Here is a 27405-nt window from a genome sequence, read left to right on the forward strand (position 1 = left end):
TTGTGGGATAAAGTATATTATCAAAATAAATTTTACTTGATTCTTTCTATCTTTCTAAATGTGGTTCCTAGAAAATTTTAAATTTAGGGTGCCTGGGTGGCTCAATTGGTTAAGCATCCAACTCTTGATTTAGGCTCAGGTCATGATCCCATGGTTCATCAGTCTGAGCCCTGCATCAGGCTCCAAACTGACAGTGCAGAGCCTGCTTGAGATTTTCTCTCTCTCTCTCTGCCCCTTCCCCACTTGTGCACATGTTCTCTCTTTCTCAATAAACTTTATAAAAAATTTTTAAAATTTATGTGAGATATGTTTGTATATAGTGCAATGCTATAAAACATATCTCAGAAAAATGCTTGGTTTACTGTACAAAAAAACAGAACAACAAAACACAACACTGGACTGAAATCAAGAGCTTGGGCTGTCCTGTTCAGTGATGTGTCCTTGGGCAAGCTACCACACTCCTTTCCCTGTGCATTACGGTCCCTACTTATGTAAAGAGCAATGCTTAAGATTTTTTTCTAGCTCAAAAATGGGAGTCAGTGTGCTTCCACTGAAGTACTATGATTTCCAGCACTCACTAATGGTACTTAAATACTTATAATTTCCACCTCATAACTTAGTACTTCATTATATAAGGTCTCACACCATTTGCTTTATAAGATTCAACCAATATAACTGATACTATAATTTCAAATGGTAGTATGAGAGCAAAGGCAGCTTTCAGACAACAGATCTTATTTTCCTCTTCATTTCAAGTCTTCTAAGGAAAACAGCTTGTTAAAAATCTAAAAGATCTTAGTTACAGGCACAGTACACAGTACACAGTACACAGTACTCCAATATATGCACAGCAAGAAAAAAAGACAAACAAATGCTTAAAAAATAACTTACTTGATGACTGAGAAGAGAGTCCTAAAAAGCTGAATAAAAATTTCATTGCAATCTTCCAATTCGAAGCAGATGTTATATGATTTAACCCAAGCTAAGTTCTTAAATAAATAAATAAATGATTATTTACACATGCACAGAATAATTACACAAAAGCAAACTCATTACCAAAATTTCATTTTCAGAATTACAAATGTATATTAAAGCTTATGAAGATCCAACTATACAAAATTAAAGTTGCTAAACTTTAGTTCTTCATATACTGTGACCTTTAAAAGACCTCTATCTGTTAGCATTATCCTTTAACTGAAAAATACTAAACTGTTAGATATTAGTAGACATATACACATACTATATATAAGGAACAGTGAAAATTAATTCAACTTAATCCCTCTTCAGATTAGAAGAGAATAAAAATAGAAAAATGAAAACAGAGTTTCAAATAGAACAGATTTTCCAGCAGAATATACTTCATCTTAAAAAAGATATTTTATTAAAGGGGATTTGTATAAAACAAAAAAAATTCATTTTACACAAGAAAGTTACTAAAAGGAATTTATTACACGAATAGCATATTTATTAAAATTTTTTTTTACCTCTAATAAATAAAAGTATCTATTAAACTGTGGACTCTTTGTATCCTCCAAACCTTTTAATTGTCTGGTAATAAACAAAAATATGTCCTGTTAAAACAAAATGATAAAATACATTAGTTTAGATACAAATACTTAATACTCTTTCTTTCACAATACACTAATAATAATCTGTATATATATTCTCTATTACATATTATAAAACACAATTCTCCTTTAGCTGAATGACTTGAGTGAGACTGGTTTAGTCCATTATTCCAAATAATGCGAACAGAGCAAATCATATAAAATTATATCCTTTAGAAATGATAAAAAAAAAAAGTTTACTATTGCCATAAATCTTTAGGCTTTCTCATTCTAGGAGAAACATAAGTTCTGTATCTTATTACCCTTTCTTCGACTACAGAACTGCATTATGCCAAACAACCATCTTCATTTTAAGAATCTGCACAAGAGTCTTTCCATTACTATTTCCTACATGTAAATAGTGATTTTTAATATCTAGCTTGAATCTGTTGTGCAACTACAAATTTGTGTGGAACAAAAATAATAACAGACTGGTTTAAAGGTTGTACTTTTCATGACAATAGTGTGCCATTTCTTAATAAGCTTTCTTTAGAAGTTTTAACCCAAAATAGAATCAATATGCAAAAAACTGACTTGAGGACTATTAAAAAGAAAGCAGCTCAAAGTATTAAAATTTGCCAAGAATAAAATTATTCAGAATATGAAGTGAGCTCAAGAGGAACTGAAAAGAATTCCTCAAACATTCCAAACAAAGGCAGAAATCTCCAAGATGAGCATAATGTAATTTTGCATGTAACTTGCAGGGGGAAATCATCATTTGAATATGTAAATTCTGTTACACTACTGTTTTAAAAGTGTCATTAATCCACTATTTATCCCTACAATTCAGCCATCTGGGCTTTGTGATGGGTTATCATGAAGGTTACAGATGAGGAGACAGGGACTAGTTTTGATCTAAACCCTAAATGCCTCATAAAAATACCATTTTTGTGGATATACAAAGAATTTTAATTGAATGAATAATTTGTTTTACAATTTATGATATAATCTTATGATGATAGGTGAATAATAATAAAAACTATGTCCCTAAAGGTAACCTAAACTAGAAAAGTAAACTAATTCTGTAAAGACTATATTTACCTTAAGTTTATCGTGGGAAGTATACGGAGCTTCTGGGGCATAGATTCGAAAGATGTCAGCCAAACAACATGCTACAAGGAGACGCACATCTTTATTGGGATTCCTGAGGAAAAATTCAGATGCAAGATGCAAGGCTAGTGGGAGATACTGCTGTTTTTCGTCTTCTGAGTCCTGATCCATATCCATAAAAGTTTTTACTACCATCTGAAAAAATGTATGAAAGGAAAAAAAAATACTCAACTCCTAATATTTAGAAATTAGTAGAGGATATGTATTTTTTAAAACTCATGTCCATTACAACACAAACTAGTAATCACTATCAGAGGATTCATAATCAAGTGTAGTATGGACACTTTAACAATATTCTTCCAATCCTTGAGCCTGGATTCTTCGTGAGAGTCATTTAAGACTGTTCTCATTTTACACCTACCCCAGGTAAAAAGTTCTTAGCTTCATATGAACAGCCAGATTCATATGATATCTTGTAACATCATCAATTATGTTTCTTTTATATTTTATTATAAAAGCTGTCTTGACTTAGGCTCTTTTATTTTTAAGTATTTAAAAAAAATTATTTATTTATTCTTGGGGGTGAGGGAGGGAGCAACACATGAGCAGGAGACGGGCAGAGAGAGAGGGACAAAGAGAAAAAGAGAATCACAAGCAGGCTCCACACTGTGAGCATGGAGGCCCATGCAGGACTCGAACTTAGAATCACAAGATCATGACCTGAGCAGAAATCAAGAGTCAGATGCTTAACTGACTGAGCCACCCAGGCACCCCACCCCCTTTTTTTTAAGTTTATTTATTTGAGAAAGAGAGAGAGATCATGTGTGTGCTTGTGTGCAAGCAGGGGAGGGTAAAGGGAGAGAATCCAAAGCAGGTTCTGCACTCTCAGCATAGAGCCTGATGCAATGCTGAAGTCTCACAAATTGGGAGATCATGACCTGAGCCAAAATCAGTGTTGGAGAGGATGTGAGAAATAGGGGACCCTCATGCACTGTTGGTGGGAATAAATTGGTGCAGCCACTGTGGAAAAGTGTTGAGGTTCCTCAAGAAATTAAAAATAGAAACCATACACCCCAGTAATTCCATTTCTGGTTATTTACCTGAAGAAAATAAGAACACTAATCAGGAAAGATATATGCACCCTGATGTTTACTGCACCATTATTTACAATAGCCAGGATATGGAGGCAACCTAAATGTCCACCAACAGATAAATGGATAAAGGTGATACATACACACACAAGAGAGTATTACTCAGCCATAAAAAAAGAATGAAATCTTGCTATTCATGACACAGATGAGCCTACAGGGTACTATACTAAGTGAAATAAATCATACAGAAGATGACATTATCATATGTATTGAATTTTATCATTTTTTCTGCACCTACATATTTTCCTAATTCTGTGAAAGTAAATCCCACTGACTAGTCTTCTAATTTTATTTTTTTATTTAATTTTTTAAATTTTTTTTTTTTTAACATTTATTTATTTTTGAGACAGAGACAGAGCATGAACAGGGGAGGGTCAGAGAGAGAAGGAGACACAGAATCTGAAACAGGCTCCAGGCTCTGAGCGGTCAGCACAGAGCCCGATGCGGGGCTCGAAATCACGGACTGTGAGATCGTGACCTGAGCCGAAGTCGGACGCTTAACCAACTGAGCCACCCAGGCGCCCCTAGTCTTCTAATTTTAATCCAAGTTTCTATTCCTAAAATCTAATTTTAGTCCAAGCTTCCGTTTTAAAATAAAGCCAACTAGGTCATAGCATTTGTACACTTCTAGATTTGAGATGCTATTATTTCAATTTTTGCATTTCTATTCATGAAAGAAACTGACCTATAACTTTAAGACAACTTGTCCATTTTAGCAATGAGGTTGTACTGGCTTAAAACAAATAGAGAAGTGATCCCTTCTCTTCTACCATGGAAAGTTTGTAGTAAGACTGGTTTTATCTTTCTTCCTTAAATATTTAGTGAAGTTCAACTCATCAAAGAAGGAATCATAAAGGAATTTAGAAAATACTCTGAACTGAATGACAATGAAAATATAAATTATCAATACTTGTAGGATGCAATTAAAGCTGTATTTATGGGAAATTTATAGCCATAAAAGTATACATCAGAAGAATGAAAAATCAGTGATCTACATGTCCATCTCAAGCAGTTAGAAAAATACCAAGTTAAATAAAAAGGTAGAATCAAAAGAGGAAAAATTAAGAACAGACACCAATGAATTGGAAAACAAACATACAAAAGAGAAAAACCAAATAATGCCAAATGTTGACTGTTGAAAAGACTGATAGAATTGACTTGCCTCTATAGGAATAAATCGAGGAGAGAGAGAGAAGTCACAAATTACCAGTATTAGGAATGAAAAAGAGGACATATTACCCATTCTAATAATAATAATACATGGTGGGGGGGCTGTCACATGAAATACACTACCTGAATAATCCTCTTTTTTTTTTAAGTTTTATCTTTGAGACACAGAGAAAGTGCATGCATGGAGGGGAAAGGGTGGGTGCGGGGTGGGGTGGGGTGGGGAGGTGTACTGGGGAATCCCAAGTAGGCTAACTGTGAGATCACGATCTGAGCCAAAATCATGAGTTGGACACTCAACTGACTGAGCCACCCAGGTGCCCCTTGTGGGGAGGTTTTTAATTTCAGATTCAGTTTCTTTACACAGAAACAGGACTATTCAGGGGCGCTCGGGTGGCTCAGCCGCTTAAGTGTCGAACTTCAGGGTCTGACTTCAGCTCAAGTCACAATCTCATGATTCATGAGTTTGAGCCCCGCATTGGGCTCTGCGACAGCGCAGAGCATGCTTTGGATCCTCTGTCCCCCTCTCTCTCCGCCCCTTCCCCACTTGTGCTCCCTCTCTCAAAAATAAATAAACATAAAAAAAAAAAAAAAAAAAAAAAAAAGAGGTCGCCAGTAAATCAATGTCTCACTCACAAGGTTGATGACTCCTTCAAAGCTAATTCAGCCAAACTTTGAAGTCATTTAGAAATATCTTACTAAGTATTCTGAAGCAATCTGAGCAAATTCAGTTGCGGGTGAGAGTTAAAGTAAAAAAGGCAAACTGTACTCCTAAATGCCATAACTAAAGAGTTTTATATTTTATTATACATGAAATGGGAGTCATCAAAAAATATATGTCAGGAGAAAAGTATATGTATTTGTCATCTACTGCTATGTGACAAAATACCCCCAAACTCCATGCCTTAAAACAACAAACATTTATTTGTCACACAGTTTCTGTGGAGGCAGAATCGGAGAGTGACTTAGCCAGGTGGTTTTGCTTGAACTCTCACATGAAACTGTAGTCCATCAAGGCTACAATCATCTGAAGGCCTGACAAACCTAGAGGATTTGTTTTGAAGGCAGATCATTCACATGGTTGGTAAGTGGGTACTGGCTTTGGGCAAAAGGCATCAGTTCTTCTCTATAGGGGCTCTCTGGACAGGTGCTTGAGTGTCCTCATGGAATGGCAGCTAGCTTTCTCCCAGTAGTGACCGAAGAATGCAAGCTGTAGACGGCAATCTTTTTTTTTTTTTTTTTAATATTTATTCATTTTTGAGAGACAGAGCGTAAGTGGGGGAGGGGCAGAGAGAGAGGGAGACCTAGAATCTGAAGCAGGCTCCATGCTCTGAGCCGTCAGCACAGCAGCTAATATGCAGGGCTAAAACCCATGAACCGGGAGATCATGACCTGAGCTGAAGTCAGATGCTCAACCAACAGAGCCACCCAGGCGCCCCATAAATGGCAATCTTTTATGACCTACCCTCACAAAGCATATACTTTCATTTCCACAATAGCTTATTAATTACTCAGGAGAGTCCTATTCAGCTGGAATATAAGGAAAGGAAGATCATTCAGGGCCATCTTGGAGGCTACCTACCATAGTATGTCTCCTAATATTTTCATCTTGTTTGGTCCTCTCTCACAAAGACTCTGGGTTTGAGCTCACGACTTACTTTGACCAACAGGACATTAGCAAAGATAAAGCAAGGAGAGGCCTGATAACCACTTGCACACCGGGGCTGGAATGCTTCCTGCTGGAACCTAGCAGCCACACTTAAGAAAACCAGACTATCCAAGAAAGAAGAGACCACGCGTACAAACCTGGAAGATGAGACAACACACAAAGAGGCAGACTATGTGGAGAACTCAGAGCTCTAGCTGAGCTCCCAGCTAAATTTAGCTTGTAAGAGTAACCCCAGCTGATACCACCTGGAGCAGTCAAATCACAGAACTGTGAGAAACAATAATTTTAACCCACTAAGTTTTTACACAACAAAAATTAACTGAAACCGCATCCATTCTGCAGTTTTTTTTTTTTAATTTTTTTTTAACGTTTTATTTTATTTTTGAGACAGAGAGAGACAGAGCATGAACGGGGGAGGAGCAGAGAGAGAGGGAAACACAGAATCTGAAACAGGCTCCAGGCTCTGAGCTGTCAGCACAGAGCCCGGCGCGGGGCTCGAACTCACAGACCATGAGATCATGACCTGAGCTGAAGTCGGACGCTTAACCGACCAAGCCACCCAGGCGCCCCCATTCTGCAGTTTTTTAAATATGCCTTTCTGTACTGCAGAGGCAGGAAAGCTAAAAACTATATATCCTAGGTTCCCTTACAATGGGGTTACAGTTGTAATTTTGGTTTAGCCAATCACAAGTACTTATTCATGATTTTGTAAGTGGAAGTGTGGAAGAAGTTGTATTACTATTGCTTCTACTATTATCTCTATGTAGATATAGATATATATTTTTTGGCTGGCAACTGTGAAGTAAAGACATTTTGTGGTGTAGAGTAGCAGCAGTAGCATTAAGCTTTGAAGAGACAAGAAGGATGCATCCATTTTGTGCTGGTACTGAACTATTAGGTGTGTGAGGCTCTAGAGCAATCATTATGGCAAAGGTTTACTTATGACAATATTTCCTAGAAGTAGGTACTATTATCATCTAAGTTTATGGATAAGGTAGGTTGTGCACTCTGGATCACAAAGTCCCAGAACAAGATCAATACCAGCACAGAAGGAAGGGAGAGAAGAAAATAAAGAAACTATTAGAGTGCGTCACATATGATAAGGTTATTATTTAGTTCAAATCTGGTTTCAGATTAATATCACATACATGGCTGTTTGAACTGGAGAGCACAATATAAAGTATTTCTTAACATGGGTTGTAGTAAAAAGTATTTTTTGAAAGCTATGATAATGCTTATTACTTCCTTGCCAATATATTACATCCTATTTGGACTGACATATAATTTAACTTTTTTAAAAAAAAGTTTTTATTTTTGAGAGAGAGAGTGCGTGCGCATGCACATGCGTGGGTGCATGAGGGGGGAAGGGACAGAAAGAGAGAGGGAGACACAGAATCCGAAGCAGGCTCCAGGCTCTGAGCTGTCAGCACAGAGCCCAACACAGAGCCCAAACCCACAAACTGCAAGATCGTGACCTGAGCCAAAGTCGGACACTTAAGCGACTGAGCCACCCAGGCATCCCACGTATGATTTAACTTATATGAAATATCCAGAGTAGTCAAATTCACAGAGACAGAAAGTAGAACAGTGATCATCAGTGATTAGAGGGAGGAGGGAATGAGGACTTAGTGTTTAATGGGTACAGAGTTTCCGTTAGGGATAATGAGAAAGTTCTGGAGATGGATGGTGCTGATAGTTGCATAACAATGTGAATGTACTTGATGCCACTCAACTGTTATCAAAAATGGTTAAAATGGGAAATTTTATATTATGTATATTTTGCCACAATTTAAAAAATCGGTACAAATGACTTCTAAAACTGGAGAAATATTTTTCTTACTTACATGTTAATTAATATAACAACCAAGCGAAATAAACACAAATATATCAAAATACGAGTTAAGAATATAAAGTTCTAGATGAAGTAATAACAGTGTAATAAAAAAAAAAAAACAAACAGAAACACAAAAGAACATTTGGTCCTTAGGAATAGCTAGTTAAGTCTTCAAGAGAGGAATGCTATCATATACACTGTCATTAAATATAGACAACTACAGCATGAATGACCTAACCTGGCAAAAACACAGATGTGGATGACCGAACATCACTGTCCAGATGAGCCCAAATACAAACATCAAGAATGGCATCTTAAAGAACTGAATGTAGTGTTTTTGTTATAAATGGCTTTGTGCTCATATAGGGCATGGGAGTAGGGAGAGAGGAAAAGAGGAGTAAAAATGGAAAAAGTTAACATCTGGAGAACAAAGAAGGCTCTTTTTACGGTTCTTGCTGCTTTCCCAAGTCTGAAGTTTTATCAAAATAAAAAACTAAAATTAAGAAAGAATATTTACCATAAAATACAGGACAAACACACATATACTAATAGTTGAAAGTTTCACCAAACAAGACTTGTCTGAAAAAAAGTTTCTGATTTTAATAGAACATATTTATCATTGCATTATTAGCTTGACATAGAAATGTCAGATATGGAAATATAATTACATTTACAAAGTATTCTAATTCTAATTCTACTTTTAAAACTAAAAAATAGGGGCCTCTGGGTGGCTCAATTGGTTAAGTCTCTGACTTCAGCTCAGGTCATGATTTCACAATTCGTGAATTAGAGCCCCATGTCAGGCTCAGTGCTGACATCTCAGAGCCTGGAGCCTGCTTCAGACTCTGTCTCTCCTTCTCTCTCTGCCCTTCCCCCACCTTCTCAAAAATAAACATTAAAAAAACTTTAAAAAATAAACTGCACGCTTCTTTCACCTAAATTTTGTTAGGAAAATAATTTTTGTCTGTTAACAGCTATATCCTTACTGATTAGAACAGTGACTGGCACAAAGTGGGCATACACTTTTTTTTTAAAGAATATTAAAATTCATGAAATGAAGGCACCCCTCAGATTTCCTCTAACCTAATCACCTAAACAGCTACCCTAATCACCTTTTAGATAATATGTAAGATTTCAGAAATTTCAACCAAGCCTGGGTGGCTTAGTTGGTTGGGCATCCAACTCTTGATTTAGGTTCAGGTCATGATCTCCCAGTTTGAGATCCAGTCCCACATCAGGTTCTGTGCTGACAACACAGAGCATCCTTGGGATTCTCTCCCTCCCTGCCCCTCCCCTGCTCATGCTCACGAGCTCTCTCAGAAATAAACATTAAAAAAAAAAAATTCAACTCCATTTAAAAATAAGGGAAGGGAGCAGCGCCTGGGCGGCTCAATCAGTTAAGCCTCAGACTCTTCATTTCAGCCCAGGTCATGATCTCCTAGTTCATGGGTTTGAGCCCCACATTGGGCTCCACACTGACAGTGCAGAGCCTGCTTGAATTCTTTCTCTGACCCTCCCATACTCATGTTCCCTCTCTCTCTAAATAAACAAATAAACTTAAAAAAAAAAAAAAAAACAACAAGGGAGGGGAAGAAGTAGGAGAAGGGGAGAGGAAGACATACAGAGAGAGAAATGGAAAACTAGAGATATTAACTGAAGAAATGAGTTAATGGTAGGTCTAGTACTAAAAACTAAAACCTCCATCTCAGGATTACTAATCTAATATCTTCCTGAACACCATTTTAACTCTCACATGCCAGGGTTTTAAGTTCTCAAAATTTTCTTCACTTTACTTTTATTATTCTCTTTCCTCACTAGGACTTTTAAATTCTGCAATGGCAATAAAATGTATTCATTTGTGTAGTCCAGAATCTATAAAACTGTACTGATACATAGCACTCTACTTGTTGAATTATGAATGTTAACAACTAGTTCAGACAATCTCTAATGTATGCTAATCTTTAAACAACAGCAAAAAAAAATCCACCTTTCAGAGGTGAAAACGTATACACATGGTAATTAAATAAACATAATTTTTATACTAAAATGGTGGCTCATTCACTGAGTATATACGTGGACCACCAGATCAGAATGAGCACTGAGCTGTTTGCCAATATGTATCCCTTTTCCAGTTTCATGTGATTATTTAAACATAAATCTTTCTATCCAATATACAGCTGAGGTGAAACCTGAAAGAGCAAGTGAGGCAGGAACACAGTTAATGCATAAACCATTAGAACTACAAAAATAAGTCTATCTAATGCATGTTCTAATTTTGGAGTTCAACAGATTAGAGCAGCCTTTGGGCCTAAAGCTCAAAGTTCAAGTGACATAGTGACCAAACTTATCAATTATTGTCTTTTCATTGCACATAGATTCTAAATCTCCTTCAAGAAAACTTCAATATTCTTTTTTTTCAATTTTTTAAAATGTTTATTATTTATTTTTTGTAAGAGAGACAGAGCACGAGCAGAGTAGGGGCAGAGAGAAAGAGGGAGACACAGAATCTGAAGCAGGCTCCAGGCTTCGAACTGTCAGCACAGAGTCCAACGCGGGGCTCAAACTCACAAACCATGAGATCATGACCTGAGCCAAAGTCAAACACTTAACCAACCAAGCCACCCAGGTGCCCCAAAAACTTCCGTATTCTTAAGAGCCCCAACTAGTTATCTCAAAAGTGAGTTACTTTCGGGGCGCCTGGGTGGCTCGGTTGAATGCCCCAAATAAACATTAAAAAAAAAAAGTGAGTTACTTTCACACTGAATACAGTTTATAAAACTTACATTTCGTCTTATACCCTTCTTACATCATACCCTATTTTAGTCTAATTCTCAAAATCAAACTCAGTGCTTCTAAGTTGTTCTTAAAATATCTATTTTAATGTTACCACAATTCAAACCATGGTTCCCACCAACCAACATCTTACGACATTTTAAAACATAACTCATACTTTTATCTTACTTTTATGCATGTATATATACCTGTATGTATACATATGTATATACAGATGGTATGTGTATTTATGTGTACATGTACACATATGTATATGAATATACTTGTAAATATAAAGTGTATATTGATTTCAACTCTTCACTGTAGTCAAACTAGGATTGTTTATTATCTTCCAAAAACATCCTGAGCATCTTTATGGCTTTGCACAGAAATAAGAGCTCAGAGAGCTCAACACTTAGTAAAGAAATATATGCATATATCTTTGAACTGCTTCTACCCCTAACCATACTCCTCACCTCAAAATACACTCTTGATTAAAATATTACCTGCTCTTCAAGTTTCTGCCCAAATTCTACTTCCTCTTCTTGAAGCCCAATTTGACTACCCTAGTCTGAAAGGATCACTGACTCCTTTGAATTGTAAACACTTTATCAGTTACAAAGCATCACCTTGCTTACAGCGTAGCGTCACCTTGCAATGGTTATTAATGTAAAAACTATGAATCCTCAAAACGATTTTGATCTAAGGTCTAGGGGCCGCATTGTGCGTATTCTACACAGGTCCTATAAAGTAAGATATAAATGTGTAATGTTTTCTGAAGGAATGAAACATACTAGAATAATCTTGATGTGCTCTACACTTTAGTGGTCGACCAAGTCTGAGAATGGAAATCTCTCTGAAATTCTGATTTGTCATTAACTGTGCAATCAATATACATTTCAAGACTAAGGGCTAATATTAAGATAAAACCAAAAAATAAAAATAGAACTACCATATGATTCAGCAATTCTACTTTTGAGTATTTACCTGAAGAAAACAAAAACACTAACTTGAACAAATATCTACACCCTCACATTCATTGACGCATTATTTACAACTCCCAAGATATGGAAACAACTTAAGTGTCCATAGAAGAATGAATAAAGAAATTGTGTTTTACGCACGCACACACACACACACACACACTCACAATGGAATATTATTCAGCTACAAAAAATAATGAAATCTTGCCATTTGCACCAATGTGGATGAACCTCAAGGGTGTTATGCTAAGTGAAATAAGTCTGAGAAAGACAAATACCATATGATCTCTCTTTTATGTGGGATCTTAACAAAACAAAAACAAAACACCAAGCTCACAGACACAGAGAACAAACTGGTGGTTGCCAGAGGTAGGGGGTGGGAGAAATGGGTGAAGAGTTTAACTTTTTAGTTTAAGTAAGCTGAATAATTTATAATTGAAAAAGAAAAGAAAGAAACCCTGTACCTGGGCAAGAGGGGAAAAAAATCCCACAACAAACAACAACAAAGCACCAATATACCTAGTTCATTCAACTTCAACAAATTAACTTATTCTTTGGGAAAAAATTAATTGTCTTACTAGGTTTTGTAGGTTTTAGTAGGTTTGTTTTGTTATTAATATATTTACTTAATGTTAGAGTTAAAAAACATGTATATTTAGGGGCGCCTGGGTGGCTCAGTCAGTTAAGCATCTGACTTTGGCTCCGGTCATGATCTCACAGTTTGTGGGTTCGAGCCCTGCATTAGGCTCTTGCTGACAGCTTGGAGCCTGGAGCCTGCTTCTGATTCTGTGTTTCCCTCTCTCTCTGCCCCTCCCCTGCTCACGCTGTCTCTCTTTCTCTCAAAAATAAATGTAAAAAAAAAAAAAAAAAATTAAAAAAAAAACATGTATATTTGAGAGAGAGAGAGAGAGAGAGAGAGCGAGCATGAGCAGGGGAGGGACAGAGAGAAAAGGAGAGAGAGAATCCCAAGCAGGTTCTGCGCTGTCCCAACTATGAGATCATGACCTAAGTCGAAATCAAAAGTGAGACACTCAACCAGCTGAGCCACCCTTGCGCCCCAATGTTAGCATTTTTTAATGAGATAAGGTTATCCTCTCATACCTAAATTGTGTGGCATAGAAAAGTTAGATGCTACACCTACCACTATCCTCTTCCTGAACTCCAAACCCAAATCTATTCTAAAGGTCCATTTTATCAGTCCCAAACCATTTAATAAGCATATACTACAAAACTACAAATGATTCCTGCAAGTTTCTAAATTAGAGGGCATGTTTTAAGGTAACCTAGTACTCCTAGGATTCTAAAAATAACCTGGACACTGACTCTAACACAGGCAGTCATCACAGAAGCTATTTTAGCTTCAAGGGAAATTCATAAGGTCCTAAAATATGAGTAGCCTTAAAGCCTGAGAGTCTCATACTGAGGCTTCAGAGGTGACTTTCGTTTTAACATAATCTTAGAGGGGCCCCAGGTGGCTCAGTTGGTTATGCATCCAGTTTCAGCTCAGGTCAAGATCTCACGGTTTTGGGAGTTTGAGCCCGCATCCATTCTCTCTTTTTCTCTCTCTCTCTGTCCCTCCCCTGCTCGAGCTGTCTCTCTCTCAAAAATAAATAAAGGGGCACCTGGGTGGCTCAGTCGGCTAAGCGTCAGATTTAAGCTCAGGTCTTGCAGTCTGTGAGTACAAGCCCTGTGTTGGGACTCTTGGCTGACAGCTCAGAGTCTGGAGCCTGTTTCAGATTCTGGGTCTCCCTCTCTCTTTGCCCCTCCCCTGCTCACTCTCTCTCTCAAAAACAAATAAACATTAAAAACAAAACAAAACAAAATTAAAAAAAAAAACAAAAAAACCATAATCTTAGATGTTCTCTAACTTTGGGGTACTTGTGAGGCTGAAAGGCAAAATGAGTTAAGGCAACATTATACAAACCCATTAATTATTCTACAGTTTGACCTTCATATAATAGAGAAAATTGTCAGTGAAAGCATATTTTTTATAGGTAGAATATCTGTATTAGTACTAACAGCTCTCATTTGAGTTTTTGCTATGTGAAGGCATATTTCATATTTCAAGCTATTTATTTATTTATTTATTTATTTATTTATTTATTGAGAGGTGGGAGGGGCAGAGAGAGGGACAGAAGACCCTAAACGGGCTCCATGTTGTCAGCCCAGAGCCCAATGTGGAGCTTGAATTCATGAACTGTGAGGTCATGACCTGAGTGGAAATCAAGAGTTGGATGGTAAACCGACTGAGCCACCCAGGTGCCTATCTAGTAATTGAAATGTACTATTAACTCCTCTAATACAATGATTACTTATGGAAGGGCATTAACAGCTCCATTTAACAGATGAGGAAACAGGCTAGGTAACTTGCTCAACAGCATAAAAATTCAAGTCCAGGCAGTATGGCTTATCACTCTCATGTCTCAACCTATATATTATATAGTATAGTATAGCAGGATGAGTGGTTATCCAAAATGGCTACAGAAAAATAAAATACTTACACATAAAGCAAGTATACTATAGAAACTATACTGTTATAGGCTATAAATACTAACTGGTTATGTTCTCAGGCCACCTCAAAAAGCCTACTTTTCTCAGTGTATTTAGGTGAAGACTACAGTAAATAATTTAGATGGGGGCACATGGCAGCTTAATAGAGGTCACTGATGTATTACTTTAACTTCAAGCTTTCTAACTTTCCTTTTCCTAAAGGTGGATTATTTGCCCTACTCTTTAAATGATCAATCATTATTCAAGATCTTTCTACTCAAAAGTGCAATGAAAAGCTGCTGGCTTATCTTAAGGTTAAGTGGATTCGAATTTAGAAGAAAGAAGGAAAAGAAAAATGAGGTTCAAGCAGACAAGTGTATATATGTGGGGAAAAAACAGATGGAATTAATTATGGTACAAGCAGTGAAAGCCAGAGGATAAGCAATAGCAAGTACAGGGAAATTCTCCAGGGGTAAGATGAAAAGGGAATGGTGGGAAAGAGTAGACAGTGGCAGGGAAGCAGAACTGGGCAAAGACTCCTATATCAGTTGCCAAAAAAATACTTCTGCCCAGGAGAACTTGATGATTGCTACTGAAAGGGAAAATCAAAAGCTGGTTCTTTGAAAAGATCAACAAAATGGACAAACCTTTAGCTAGGCTGACCAAGAAAAAAGAGAGAAGACTCAAATAACTGGAATCAGAAATGAAAGAGGGGATATTACTATCAACCTTACTGAAGGTCATTATAATAAAAGGATATACATATACATTATAATATAAAGGAATACTGTGATGAACTGTATGCTAATAAATTAGACTACTTAGATGCAATGCATAAATTCCTAGAAAAACACAAACTACTCAAGAAAAAAATAGAAAATCTGAATAAATCTTTAACAAATGAAGAGACTGAAATACCAATAAAAAACTACAAAGAAAAGCCCAGGCCCAGGTGGCTTTACTGCTAAATTCTACCAAACATTTAAATAATTAATGCTAATTTCCCCCCAACTCTTCCAAAATATAAAAGATGGTGAAAACACTTCCAACCCATCTTACGAGTTCAGTATTAACCTAACTCCAAAACTAGACAAAGATATCACAAGAAAACTATTAGACCATTATCTTTTTAAAAATACAGGTGCAAAAATCTTCAACAAATACCAGCAAACAAAATCTAGCAACATATAGAAAGAATTATACATTATGATCAAGTGGGATTTATGCCAGGAATACAAGGTTGGTCTAACATTTGAAAATCACTTAATGTAATACATCATATCAATAAAATAAAAAACAAAAATCACATAGTCATCTTAGTAGATGCAGAAAAAATATTTCACAAAATCTAATACCCTTTGATGATAAAAATATTCAAGTAATTAGGAGTTGAAGGGAAATCCCTCAACATGATAAAGGGCATTTACAAAAAACCCACAGCCAATATCATTTTTAGTGGTGGAAAACTGGTTGCTTTTCCACTTAGGAGCAAGGCAAGGATGTCTGCTTCTTACCACTTCTATTTAACATTATTATACTGAAGGTTCTAGACAGGACACAAGGGCAAGATAAAGACATGAAAGTATCCAGATTAGAAATGAAGAAGTATAGTTATCTTTATTCACAGATTACATGATCTTATTTACAAAAATGCCTAAGGAATTCATTAAAACCAATATGAATAAATAAGTCTTACAAAGTTGCAGGATCCAAGGTCAGTAAACAAAACTCAAATTTCTAAATACTTGGGGAAAAAAACAATCTGAGAATGAAATTAAGAAAATAATTCCACTTACAGTAATACAAATTATATTTAGAACTTAACAAAGGAAATGTAAAACTTAGACTCCGAAAACTACAAAATATTGAAGAAATTAAAGATCTAAATAAATGGAGAAACATCCTATGTTCATAGATGGGAAGACAACCCTAAGATGGCTGCGGTTCCCAAACAGATATGCACATTCAATAACATGCTGACATGCTGATTGTGAAATTCATACGGAGTAGCTAAAATAATGCTGAAGAAGAACAAAGTAGGAAGATTCACATTTCCTAATTTCAAACCTTACTATAAAGCAACAGTAATCATGATGGTATATAAAGTTCTTATCACAAGGGAAATAAAACATTTTAATATCTACACAGGATGATGGATGTTAACCAAATTTACTGTAGTAATTATTTCACGATATATGTAAATCTAGTTATTATGTGGTACACCTCAAATTTATACAGTGTTGTATATCAATTATATCTCAATAAAACTGGCAGAGGGTGGGAGGCAGTGTGGTACTGGCACAAGGATAGACACACAAATCAATGGAACAGAATTAAGAGTGCAGAAATCAACCCATACATCAATGATCAACTATTTTCAACTAATTTTCAACAATGATATACCAGAGTCATCCAATGGGGAAAGAACAGCCTTTTCAATAAATAGTGCTGGGATAACTGAACATTCACACGCAAAAGAATGAATATGGACAATTACACAATACACAAAAATTAGCAACTCTTTATCAATTTCAATTTTTCAGTACTTTGATAGAAACAGAGCAAGGACCTAAATGTAAGAGCTAATACTATAAATTTCTTAGGAAAAAACAGGCATATATCTTTGTGACAATCATTTTTAGATACAACACCGAAAGTATAAGTGACAAGAAAAAAAAAAAAGATAAATTAGACTTCATCAAGATGAAATATTTGTACTTCAAAGGATTACACAGAACAGGAGAAAATTTCTGCAAATCATATACCTGATAAGGAGCCTATATCCAGAATATATATAAAGCACTCTTATAATTCAGTCATAAAAATGACAAATAACCTAATTTAAAAAAGGGCATAGAATTTGAACAGGTATCTCTCCAAACAAGATACACAAATGGCTAATAAGCACATGAAAAGATTAATATCATTAGTTACCAGGAAAATGCAAATCAAAACTCACATGAGATACCACTTTAGATAATTACAACTGTTGAAAAGAATGTGGAGAAATTGGAAGTCTCATATACTGGTAAAAATATAAAATGGTACACACACTTTGGAAAAGTTTGTCATCTCCTCAAAATGACCAGTTTCCCCGTAATTCCACTTTTAAAAACAAGATGTATGGCCACACAACGATTTGTACACAAATGTTTATAGCAGCATTATTCCTTTTTAAAAGTTTATTAATTTTGAGAGAGAGAGAGAGTGAGCGAGCGAGCCCAGGAGGGGCAGAGAGAGAGGGAGAGAGAGAGAATCTCAAGCAGGCTCTCCACTGTCAGCATGGAGCCAGATGCGGGGCCTAAACTCACGAACCATGAGATCATGACCTAAGCTGAAACCAAGAGTTGGACACTTAACTGATTGAGCCACCCAGGCCCCCTGTATAGCAGCATTATTCCTAATAGCCAAAAGGTGGAATCACTCCAAATGTCCATCAACTGACAAACAGATAAACAAGATTTGATACAACCATACAACAGATTGTTATTTGGCCATAAAAAGAAATGATATACTGATGCTACAAAATGGGGGAACTTTGAAAACATTGTGCTAAATTAAAGAAACCAGTTGTGACAGACCACATGTTATATGATTCTGATTATATGAAATATCCGGATAGGGGAAATGTACGGAGACAGAAAGTAAATTAGTTACTGCTTAGAGTTGGAGGGGCATAGGAAAGCAACAACTAAAGGATACAAGATTTCTGAGGTGATCAAATTGCTCTAAAACTGACTGTGGTGATGGTTTCACATATATATCTGTAAATATACTAAAACCAGTGATTGTACACTTTAAATGGGCGACTTCTATGTGAATTATATCTCAATAAAGCTGTTAAAAAAAAAAAAAAGAGGGGCGCCTGGGTGGCGCAGTCGGTTAAGCGTCCGACTTCAGCCAGGTCACGATCTCGCGGTCCGTGAGTTCGAGCCCCGCGTCGGGCTCTGGGCTGATGGCTCGGAGCCTGGAGCCTGTTTCAGATTCTGTGTCTCCCTCTCTCTCTGCCCCTCCCCCGTTCATGCTCTGTCTCTCTCTGTCGCAAAAATAAATAAAAAAAAAAAAAAAAAAAAAAAAAAGAAAATATGAGGCGCCTGGGTGGCTCAATCGGTTGAGTGTCCAACTTTGGCTCAGGTCATGATCTCGCAATTTGTGAGTTCCAGCCCTGTGTTGGGCTCTGGGCTGACAGCTCAGAGCCTGGAGCCTGCTTCGGATTCTGTGTCTCCTTCTCTCTCTGCCCCTCCCCAACTTGTGCTCTGTGTCTCTCTGTCAAAAATAAGTAAAATATTTTTTTAAAAATTAAAAAAAAAAAAGAAAATAGGAGCGCCTGGGGGGCTCAGTCGGTTAAGCATCTGGCCTCAGCGTCATGATCTCGTGTTCTATGAGTTCGAGCCCCACATCGGGCTCTGTGTTGACAGCTCAGAGCCTGGAGCCTGCTTCTGATTCTGTGTCTCCCACTCTCTCTGCCCCTCCCCAATCATGTTCTGCCTCTCTCACTCTTAAAAATGAATAAATGTTTTTAAAAAATTTAAAAAAATATATAGATCAATATAAATGAATTGCAGAGCTCTCCTAAAATCCTCATATTTTTCTACAAAACTATTCTTTTAAATGTTAAATGTATAGTTCCTTTAAGGCAATGAAAAAGATTCAACTGACAAAACTATGATTCATAAACCACCTTCTGACATTAGGAAAGAGAATAACTAGAAGGGAAGACCCATAATTGCCCTAGACCATGTAAGCCAAACAAGCTAACCATGACTTTTCCTATATAATCCCTGGAGACTGACATCTATACCATATATTACTCTTCCCCTAACAAGTTCTTTCGAGAAACTACAAGAGACTGCAAAGGCTCAAAGACAGGACACTTTTCTGCAAGGCAGAGTGCTTTCCTTCTATTAAGAGTAAAAGGCCTAGGGAATTATCAGACAATATTGTAATACCACCAAATTAAAGAGGGGTGGGGAGGGACACATTAGATTATAGTGTGTGTACTATATAGCCCTTTACTATAAATGTGGAGGAGGGAGAAAGAGAAAAGATTCTACTTACATTACTTGTTGAGTATCTGGGATTTAGACATCAATCTTCAGATTCTCAGTTGAGAATTCCCAGACTAAGAGTTTAAATTTACAATTCACTCTAGGTCAAAGATCCAATTAACATCCTGGCATTATATTTCCTTATTCACAGAGGGACCATATACCCCAATTTGCCTCAGATAGCCGTAGTTCACAACTGTTGTCTCAGCATAATTACTAAAAGTACCTCTCATCAATTTATCTCATCAATGTTTTTCATCTTTATCCTGCTTGAACCCCCTCATTAGAAACTTTTATTTCTAGGGGCACCTGGGTGGCTCAGTTGGTTGAGTGTCTGACTTCAGCTCAGGTCATGATCTCACAGTTAGTGAATTTGAGCCCCACATCAGGCCTGCTGCTTGCTGTCAGCCCATCAGCACAGAGCCCCGCTTTGGAGATTCTGTCCTCTTCTGTCTCTACCCCCGCTTGCGCTCTCTCAAAAACATACATTAAAAAAAAACCCAGAAACTTTTACTTCTAGTATCCTTAACTGTAAAATTTCCTTTTTAAAACATTCTATCTCCCAACTCCTCCATTTTTTAGTCTTACTAAATCTACCATTTGCCTTTAATCTGAACTCTAAATCTTCAATCATACTCTATACACCTGCCACCTCCTCCTTGCTTATCTTTATCTTCCTGTTGGCCCACACCCAAATGTACCATTTCAATCATGCTCTAACAATACTACACACACCCCCATCCTGGATTTGGTAATTCTTGACTTTCAATCTCCAATCCAGAGTGGTATCTATTGGCTGAGTCCACCAGGCCAGCAATGCTAATGATTGATGAGCATATATATCCACTCTACCTTAATCTCTGAAACAGAGCTTTCCCTTACAGCACAGAAAGAATACAAATTAAATTTGGATTTATTCAGACCACAGGTGTGAATCTTATTCTGCTTCTTAATGCATATGCGACCTGAATAAATTAGCCTTTCAGTGTCTGTAAGACAAAAACAAGAATATCATCCTAAGAGATTGTGATATTTCAGATAACGAACATGAAGTTCCCAGCCTACTATCTAGCATACATGGCTCTGTGATTAATAATTAGTGTATTTTATCAATTCTAAGACCCACTTTTAACACATCTGATATAGAGATGTGACTTAAAATTAGTGGTCTTACAGAAAGTGACAGCCAGAAGTCATTGTAGGAGAATTGTTGTTGCTTGCACTCATACAAACTTCAGTTTGAAAACTTTATGCTACGATAATGCCTGATAACATCTACTAAACACTAGCACCAAATCTTGCAGCATTAAGTGTTAATGGCTTGGAAGAACAACTCAAAAACAAAAATGGAGCACTCTTAAAAGATATTCTGCATAACTAATATTTTTGATGAAAATGACATATGGAGAAACATAAATGTCAGTATCTAGTCAAAAAGATTTAAGAGGGCCAAACTCTGAATATGAACATTTTCAGAATGACAGCCAATTTATTTCATTTTCCTTTATGAATGTGAAAATATGAAAAAAAAATTGTTATCTACATGAGCTCTTTCAACAAGGTAAAAATTTCTAGCTGTTAAAAAAATCATCAGATCATAATTTAATTGGTAATCTTTTTTTTTTTGACAGTGGGCTCACATTCATGGAATTGATCTGCCTTCTACCTGTCTTATCACTAACAGCTAGCTTTACAGTGCAGTGGAATGGTTTACTGTTATAATACCATGGGAGAAAACAATGACCTGAAAAGGTGAGGTTCTCTTTTATAAAATGTGACATATGCTCTAAATTTGTGACCAATAAATTATGCTACTTCCCTTACAGTACATGGGCCTGGAATTTGAAGGCTGGAAATCAGAGTGCTTCCTCTATTATATCTAACACCTTACATTACATTCAAAGAATTTTTACCCTTATCCCTAAAACTTTTGGTCTGTAGAGATTTTGGTTTCCAAAAGAATACTTCTTTTATAGGACAGAATGGTTACACTAAAGCTGAAATTGCCACCTGCCCATCTGGGCTATTCAAGCCACTGAAACAACAGGTAAAGAGGTTACTATGGGAAAACTAGGTTGCTACTACGCAATCAGAATAGGGAGAAAAAGGTTTGAATTAAGCAGATGGGCCAGGACAGTGTTCTCCATCCAGTGGTGTGAATAACTAACCAGTTGTGGCTCTTTAAAAAATTCCAATACAATTGTAAAATACAAAATAATGCGCTTAGATGTTGTAGCAACAGAAAATAGGCAATTTTAGAAACATGTTTCTAAATGTTTACCCTCAATTTCTGTCTTTACCCTGTTATGCAGTGGTACCATAATCTCAACAGCTAAGGCACTTCTTAGGATTTGTTGTTGTTGTTTTTTTTAATGTTTTTTAATGTTTGTTTGTTTTTGAGAGAGAGAGAGAGAGAGAGAGAGAGAGAGAGAGAGAGAAAGAGAGAGAATGGGCGTGCACGAGTGGGGGACAGGCAGAGAGGGAGAGGGAGAGAATCCCAAGCAGGTCCCACACTATCAGTGCATAGCTTGAACCCACAAAGCATGAAATCATGACCTGAGCTGAAATCAAGATTCGGATACTTAACCGACTAAGCCACCCAGGTGACCCTTAGGATTTCTGTGTGCAATATTAAAAGTTCACAGGAAACTACATTGTCCTAATAAAGTCAAGGGTTTCAGTCAGATCACTTGAGGATGAAGTTTAAGGACAATCTACCAAGTTAAAAATAAAACCTGACCAACTCAAGCCGAAGTACTGGGTAAAGGCAAAAGAAACAGAATGGGTTATGGAAGAAGGTTATTAACTAAGGCCCTATAACCAGTACAAAAATGAGGGCTGTAAACAGCTATGCAATTCTGGTGTCACTGCTTGTTAAGATCTGTGTGTTGGTGTATTAACTTATTTTTCTTTTCCTTCTATCTAATTACTTTATTTTTTTTTATTTTAGAGAGAGAGTGCATGCAAGTCAAGCAGGGAAGGGGGGGGGGGAGGAGACAGAGAGAGAGAGAGAGAGAGAGAGAGAGAGAGAGAGAGAGAGAGAATCCCAAGCAGACGTGTGGCTTTGATCCCATGACACTGGGATCATGACTCGAGCCAAAATCAAGTATCAGACGCTCGACCGATTGAGCCACCCAGATGCCCACCCCTCCTAATTATTTTAGATAAGAACAGTCAGTAGTGGTTTCCAATATATGTGCTTAGGGGACTGATAAACTTTTTCTGTAAAGGACAAGAAAGTAAATGTTTATGGTTGTGTAGGCCACAGGGTCTCTGTCATAACTACTTAACTGCTATATTAGTATGAAAGCAGCTACAGATAATATGTAAATGAATGAACATAGCTGTGTTCCAATAAAACTTTACTTATTGCCTTTGAAATTCATATTCCATAAATCTTTCAGGTATTATGAAATATTATTATTCTTTTGATTTTTTTCCCCAACCATTTAATATAAAAACAATTCTTTGCTTCTAAGTCTATAAAAATAAGCACCAGGTCAGATATGACTAACCCCTGAGTTAGACTATACAGGTGGATTAGTGTTTTAACTAGAAAAGCAATTAACACCCAGAATTGGGTATATTGTCACCCAAAGATTGGCTAATGTGACTACTGAGAGCATCTGGAAAGAGATGAGAGCATCCTCATTTCTTAAAGACGGATAGTTGTACCTTTTAAATGAAAGCATGAAAATAATTATTCTTGTTCTGTGGAAATTCAAATATCAGGAGAACGGTGTGCTAATTATTTACATAATGTCTGTCAACTCCAAAACCACCCTTCTATACTATGTTCTCTGATGATGAGACTAGGATTCTGGAAAATACATTGCACAGACTTCTTTTGACAGGAAGCAAAGTGATAGGAGAGCAGGAAGAGAGAAAAAGGACTTTCTTCTTATTTTTCTTGCTATTCCTGCCAATGTCACTCCAGTAGTCTTCAGCTTCTTCCAGCACTCATAGCCCTTGGTTGTATTTGTATAGTAGTACTTGTTAGTATTTTTATTTTTTTAAATTTTTTAATGTTTATTTTTATTTTTTGAGACAGAGAGAGAGCAGAGGAGGGGCAGAAAGAAAGAGGAGGACAGAGGAACCAAAGCAGGCTCCTTGCTGACAGCAGACAGCCGGATATGGGCCTAGAACTCACGAACCATGAGATCATTACCTGAGTAAAAGTCAGATGTTTAACTGACTTGAGCCACCTAGGAGCCCCTATTGTTAGTATTTTTAAACACTGAATAGCTTTAGAAAGGAGCTCTGGCTGCAGACTGGGTAATGTTTCTCCATGAATTCAGCTATAACTGAAGGATTGTTAAGCACTTATATGTGAAGCTCACACATTAAAGTAATTTCAACAACTAACATCAGCTGAATTACAAGAAATGTCAAGCTCCTTCTTCCTGTGATTGCCAAAAGTTTTAACAAAAAGTGAGAGCTCTATTTCCAGGCTCAAACTCCAATTCCAGCAGCATTTTTAGGACTGTAGTGCACATGCACAAGAAATTTCCACATTTCAAAGCCCATTTCAAACTGTAACTGAGGAGCTTCCATCTACCCTATAACTGGAAGCAATCTACAATATAATGACATGTTAAAAGGCAATTATCAAGAGAAGAATATAAAAGAATTCTATAAATGCCTCCCAAACAATGAGTATGTTCAATTAAATCATATGCTCATAAACAGGTATCAATCAATATTTGGGAATGTCTACCTCTGTGAAAAAACACTTTTAAATGAAATACACAAAACTGTATTACAAATTAGCATTAATAGGTGAATATCTGAAATCAATTCTGGTGATAGGGAACACAAACTTTGAACCTCAATTAAGTAAAATGTTAGTTCTACTCCCCCCCCCCCCCAACAATTCACTCTTCTCATTAATAGACCTGTATTACAAAAAAATGTACTGAATCATTATTGTTTGAGTTTTGTAAAAAAAAAATCTTGTGGAGCAATCCCTACCAAAATAACACCAGCATTCTTCAAAGAGCTAGAACAGACAGTCCTAAATTTGTATGGAACCAGAAAAGACCCCAAATAGCCAAAGCAATCTTGAAAAAGAAAACCAAAACTGGAGGCATCACAATCCCAAACTTCAAGCCGTATTACAAAACTGTCATCATCAAGACAGTATGGTACTGGCACAAAAACAGACACTCACATCAATGGAACAGAATAGAGAACCCAGAAATGGACCCTCAAATGTACGGCCAACTAATCTTTGACAAAGCAGGAAAGAAGATCTAATGGAATAAAGACAGTCTCCTCAGCAAGTGGTGTTGGGAACACTGGACAGCGACATGCAGAAAAATGAATCTGGACCACTTTCTCACACCATACACAAAAATAAATTCAAAATGGAGGAAAGACCTAAATGTAAGACAGGAAGCCATCAAAATCCTAGAGGAGAAAGCAAGCAAAAATCTCTTTGACCTTGGCCACAGCAACTTTTTTCTCAACACATCTCAGGAGGCAAGGGAAACAAAAGCAAAAATGAACTACTGGGACCTCATCAAAATAAAAAGGTGCACAGTGAAGGAAACAATCATCAAAACTAAAAGGCAGCCGACAGGAATGGGAGAAGATATTTGCAAACGACATATCAGATAAAGGGTTAATATCCAAAATTTATAAAGAACTTGTCAAACTCAACACCCAAAAAACAAATAATCCAGTGAAGAAATGGGCAAAAGACATGAATAGACACTTCGCCAAAGAAGACACCCAAATGGCCAAACGACACATGAAAAAATGCTCAACATCACCCATCATCAGGGAAATACACATCAAAACCACAATGAGATACCACCTCACACCTATCAGAAGAGATGTTGGCGAGGATGCGGAGAAAGAGGATCTCTTTTGTACTGCTGGTGGGAATGCAAACTGGTGCAGCCACTTTGGAAACCAGTATAGAGGTTCCTCAAAAAAACTAAAAATGGAACTACCCCATGACCCAGCAGCTGCACCACTAGGTATTTATCCAAGAGATACAGGTGTGCTGTTTCGAAGGGGCACATGCACCCCAATGTTTATAGTAGCACTATCAACAATAGCCAAAGTATGGAAAGAGCCCAAATGTCCATTGACAGATGAATGGTAAAGATGTGGTATATATACATAATGGAGTATTACTTGGCAATCAAAAAGAATGACATCTTGCCATGTGCAACTACGCAGATGGAACTGGAGGGTATTATGCTAAGCAAAATTAGTCAGAGAAAGACAAATATCATATGACAGATATCATATGACAAGTATCATATGACAAAACAGATGAACATAAGGGAAAGGAAGCAAAAATAATATAAAAACGGGGGGGGGGGACAAAACATAAGAGAATCTTAAATATTGAGAACAAAGAGAGGGTTGCTGGAGGGGTTATGGGAGGGGGGAATGGGCTAAATGGGTAAGGGGCATTAAGGAGTCTACTCCTGAAATGCTATATGCTAACTAACTTGGATGTAAATTTAAAAATAAATTGTAAAAAAAAAAAAATTTGTGGAAATTTGTCTTCCCTTATTGTGTAAGTACCTACACAGTACCCTTCTGACTCACAAAGCATAAAATATCTACTATCTGGCCCTTCAAAAAAATCTACTTACTTAAGATAAAGGAGTCCTTGCCTCTACCCAAAAACCACATACAGTGTTTAAGTACTGTTATTCAGAAGAGCAAAAAAACTATTAACCCAAACATCTATCAACAAAAGTATGGATAAATAAAAGAAATTACTGCACCTCATAACAATAAGGTTGAATCTCAGACATGATACTGCATGATTCCATTTGTATCTAGTTTGATGGCAAAACTAATGTATTTTGATAGAGATCAGAAGAGTGTCTATCTCTGGAGAGGAAACACTAGTCAGCCTGCTACAGTGCCAGAAATGTTCTGCACTTTTGTCTGGATAATGATTGTGCGTAAATACACATATAAAACTTAACAGAATATTACATTTAAGGTTTATGCACTTTATATAAATTATATACATTTTTAAAAAGAAAAAGACACATGTTAATGCCACACAGATCATCTCCCAAGTCCTTGAGACTTTACATTTTTCAGGCTGTACATATGGTTGAAGAGGACATAAGAAAAAGTAGGTAAACTTGAAAATCAATAGGAATTATCCAATTTGAAGAACACAGACAGAAATGATTGAGAAAAAATAGAGCTCCAGTGATCTGAGGGAAACATTAAAAAATCTGACTTGTGTAACTGGATTCTACAGAAGAGAAATGACCAAAGTGTTCTTTTTTTTTTTTTTTTTAAACGTTTATTTCTGAGAGACAGAGAGAGAAACAGAGAGAGAGAGAGAGAGCATGAGCAGGGAAGGGGCAGAGAGAGAGAGGAAGACACAGAATCCGAAGCAGGCTCCAGGCTCTGAGTTTTCAGTACAGAGCCCGATGTGGGGCTTGAACTCACGAGCCACAAGATCACAACCAGCCAATGTCAGACACTTAATTGACTGAGCCACCCAGGCGCCCCCCAAAATTTTCTACATCTGGTTAAAGACATACATTTACAGATCCAGGAAGCTCAGTGATATCAAGGCAGGACAAGTATGGGAGAAACACACCCTTTGAGACATCACAGTGAAAACTGCTGAAAATAAAGAAAAA

At 36.8% G+C, this 27405-nt stretch overlaps 1 protein-coding gene across 2 annotated transcripts in view; it reads right to left on the reverse strand.

Moving 5' to 3' along the window:
- Positions 1–27405, reverse strand: part of PDS5A (PDS5 cohesin associated factor A) — a 137664-nt gene that overhangs the window by 89516 nt on the left and 20743 nt on the right. For both annotated transcript variants that reach the window (XM_060655208.3, XM_060655207.3), the window contains exons 3-5: positions 2649–2852; positions 1485–1571; positions 892–989 (exon numbers count right to left, since the gene is read on the reverse strand). In XM_060655208.3, coding sequence (XP_060511191.1) covers positions 892–989; positions 1485–1571; positions 2649–2852 — 389 coding nt within the window. The remainder of the gene's footprint in view (positions 1–891; positions 990–1484; positions 1572–2648; positions 2853–27405) is intronic.

Source organism: Panthera onca, chromosome B1, assembly GCF_046562875.1.
Source record: "Panthera onca isolate mPanOnc1 chromosome B1, mPanOnc1 haplotype 2, whole genome shotgun sequence".
In the NCBI taxonomy this organism is placed as follows: Eukaryota; Metazoa; Chordata; class Mammalia; order Carnivora; family Felidae; genus Panthera; species Panthera onca.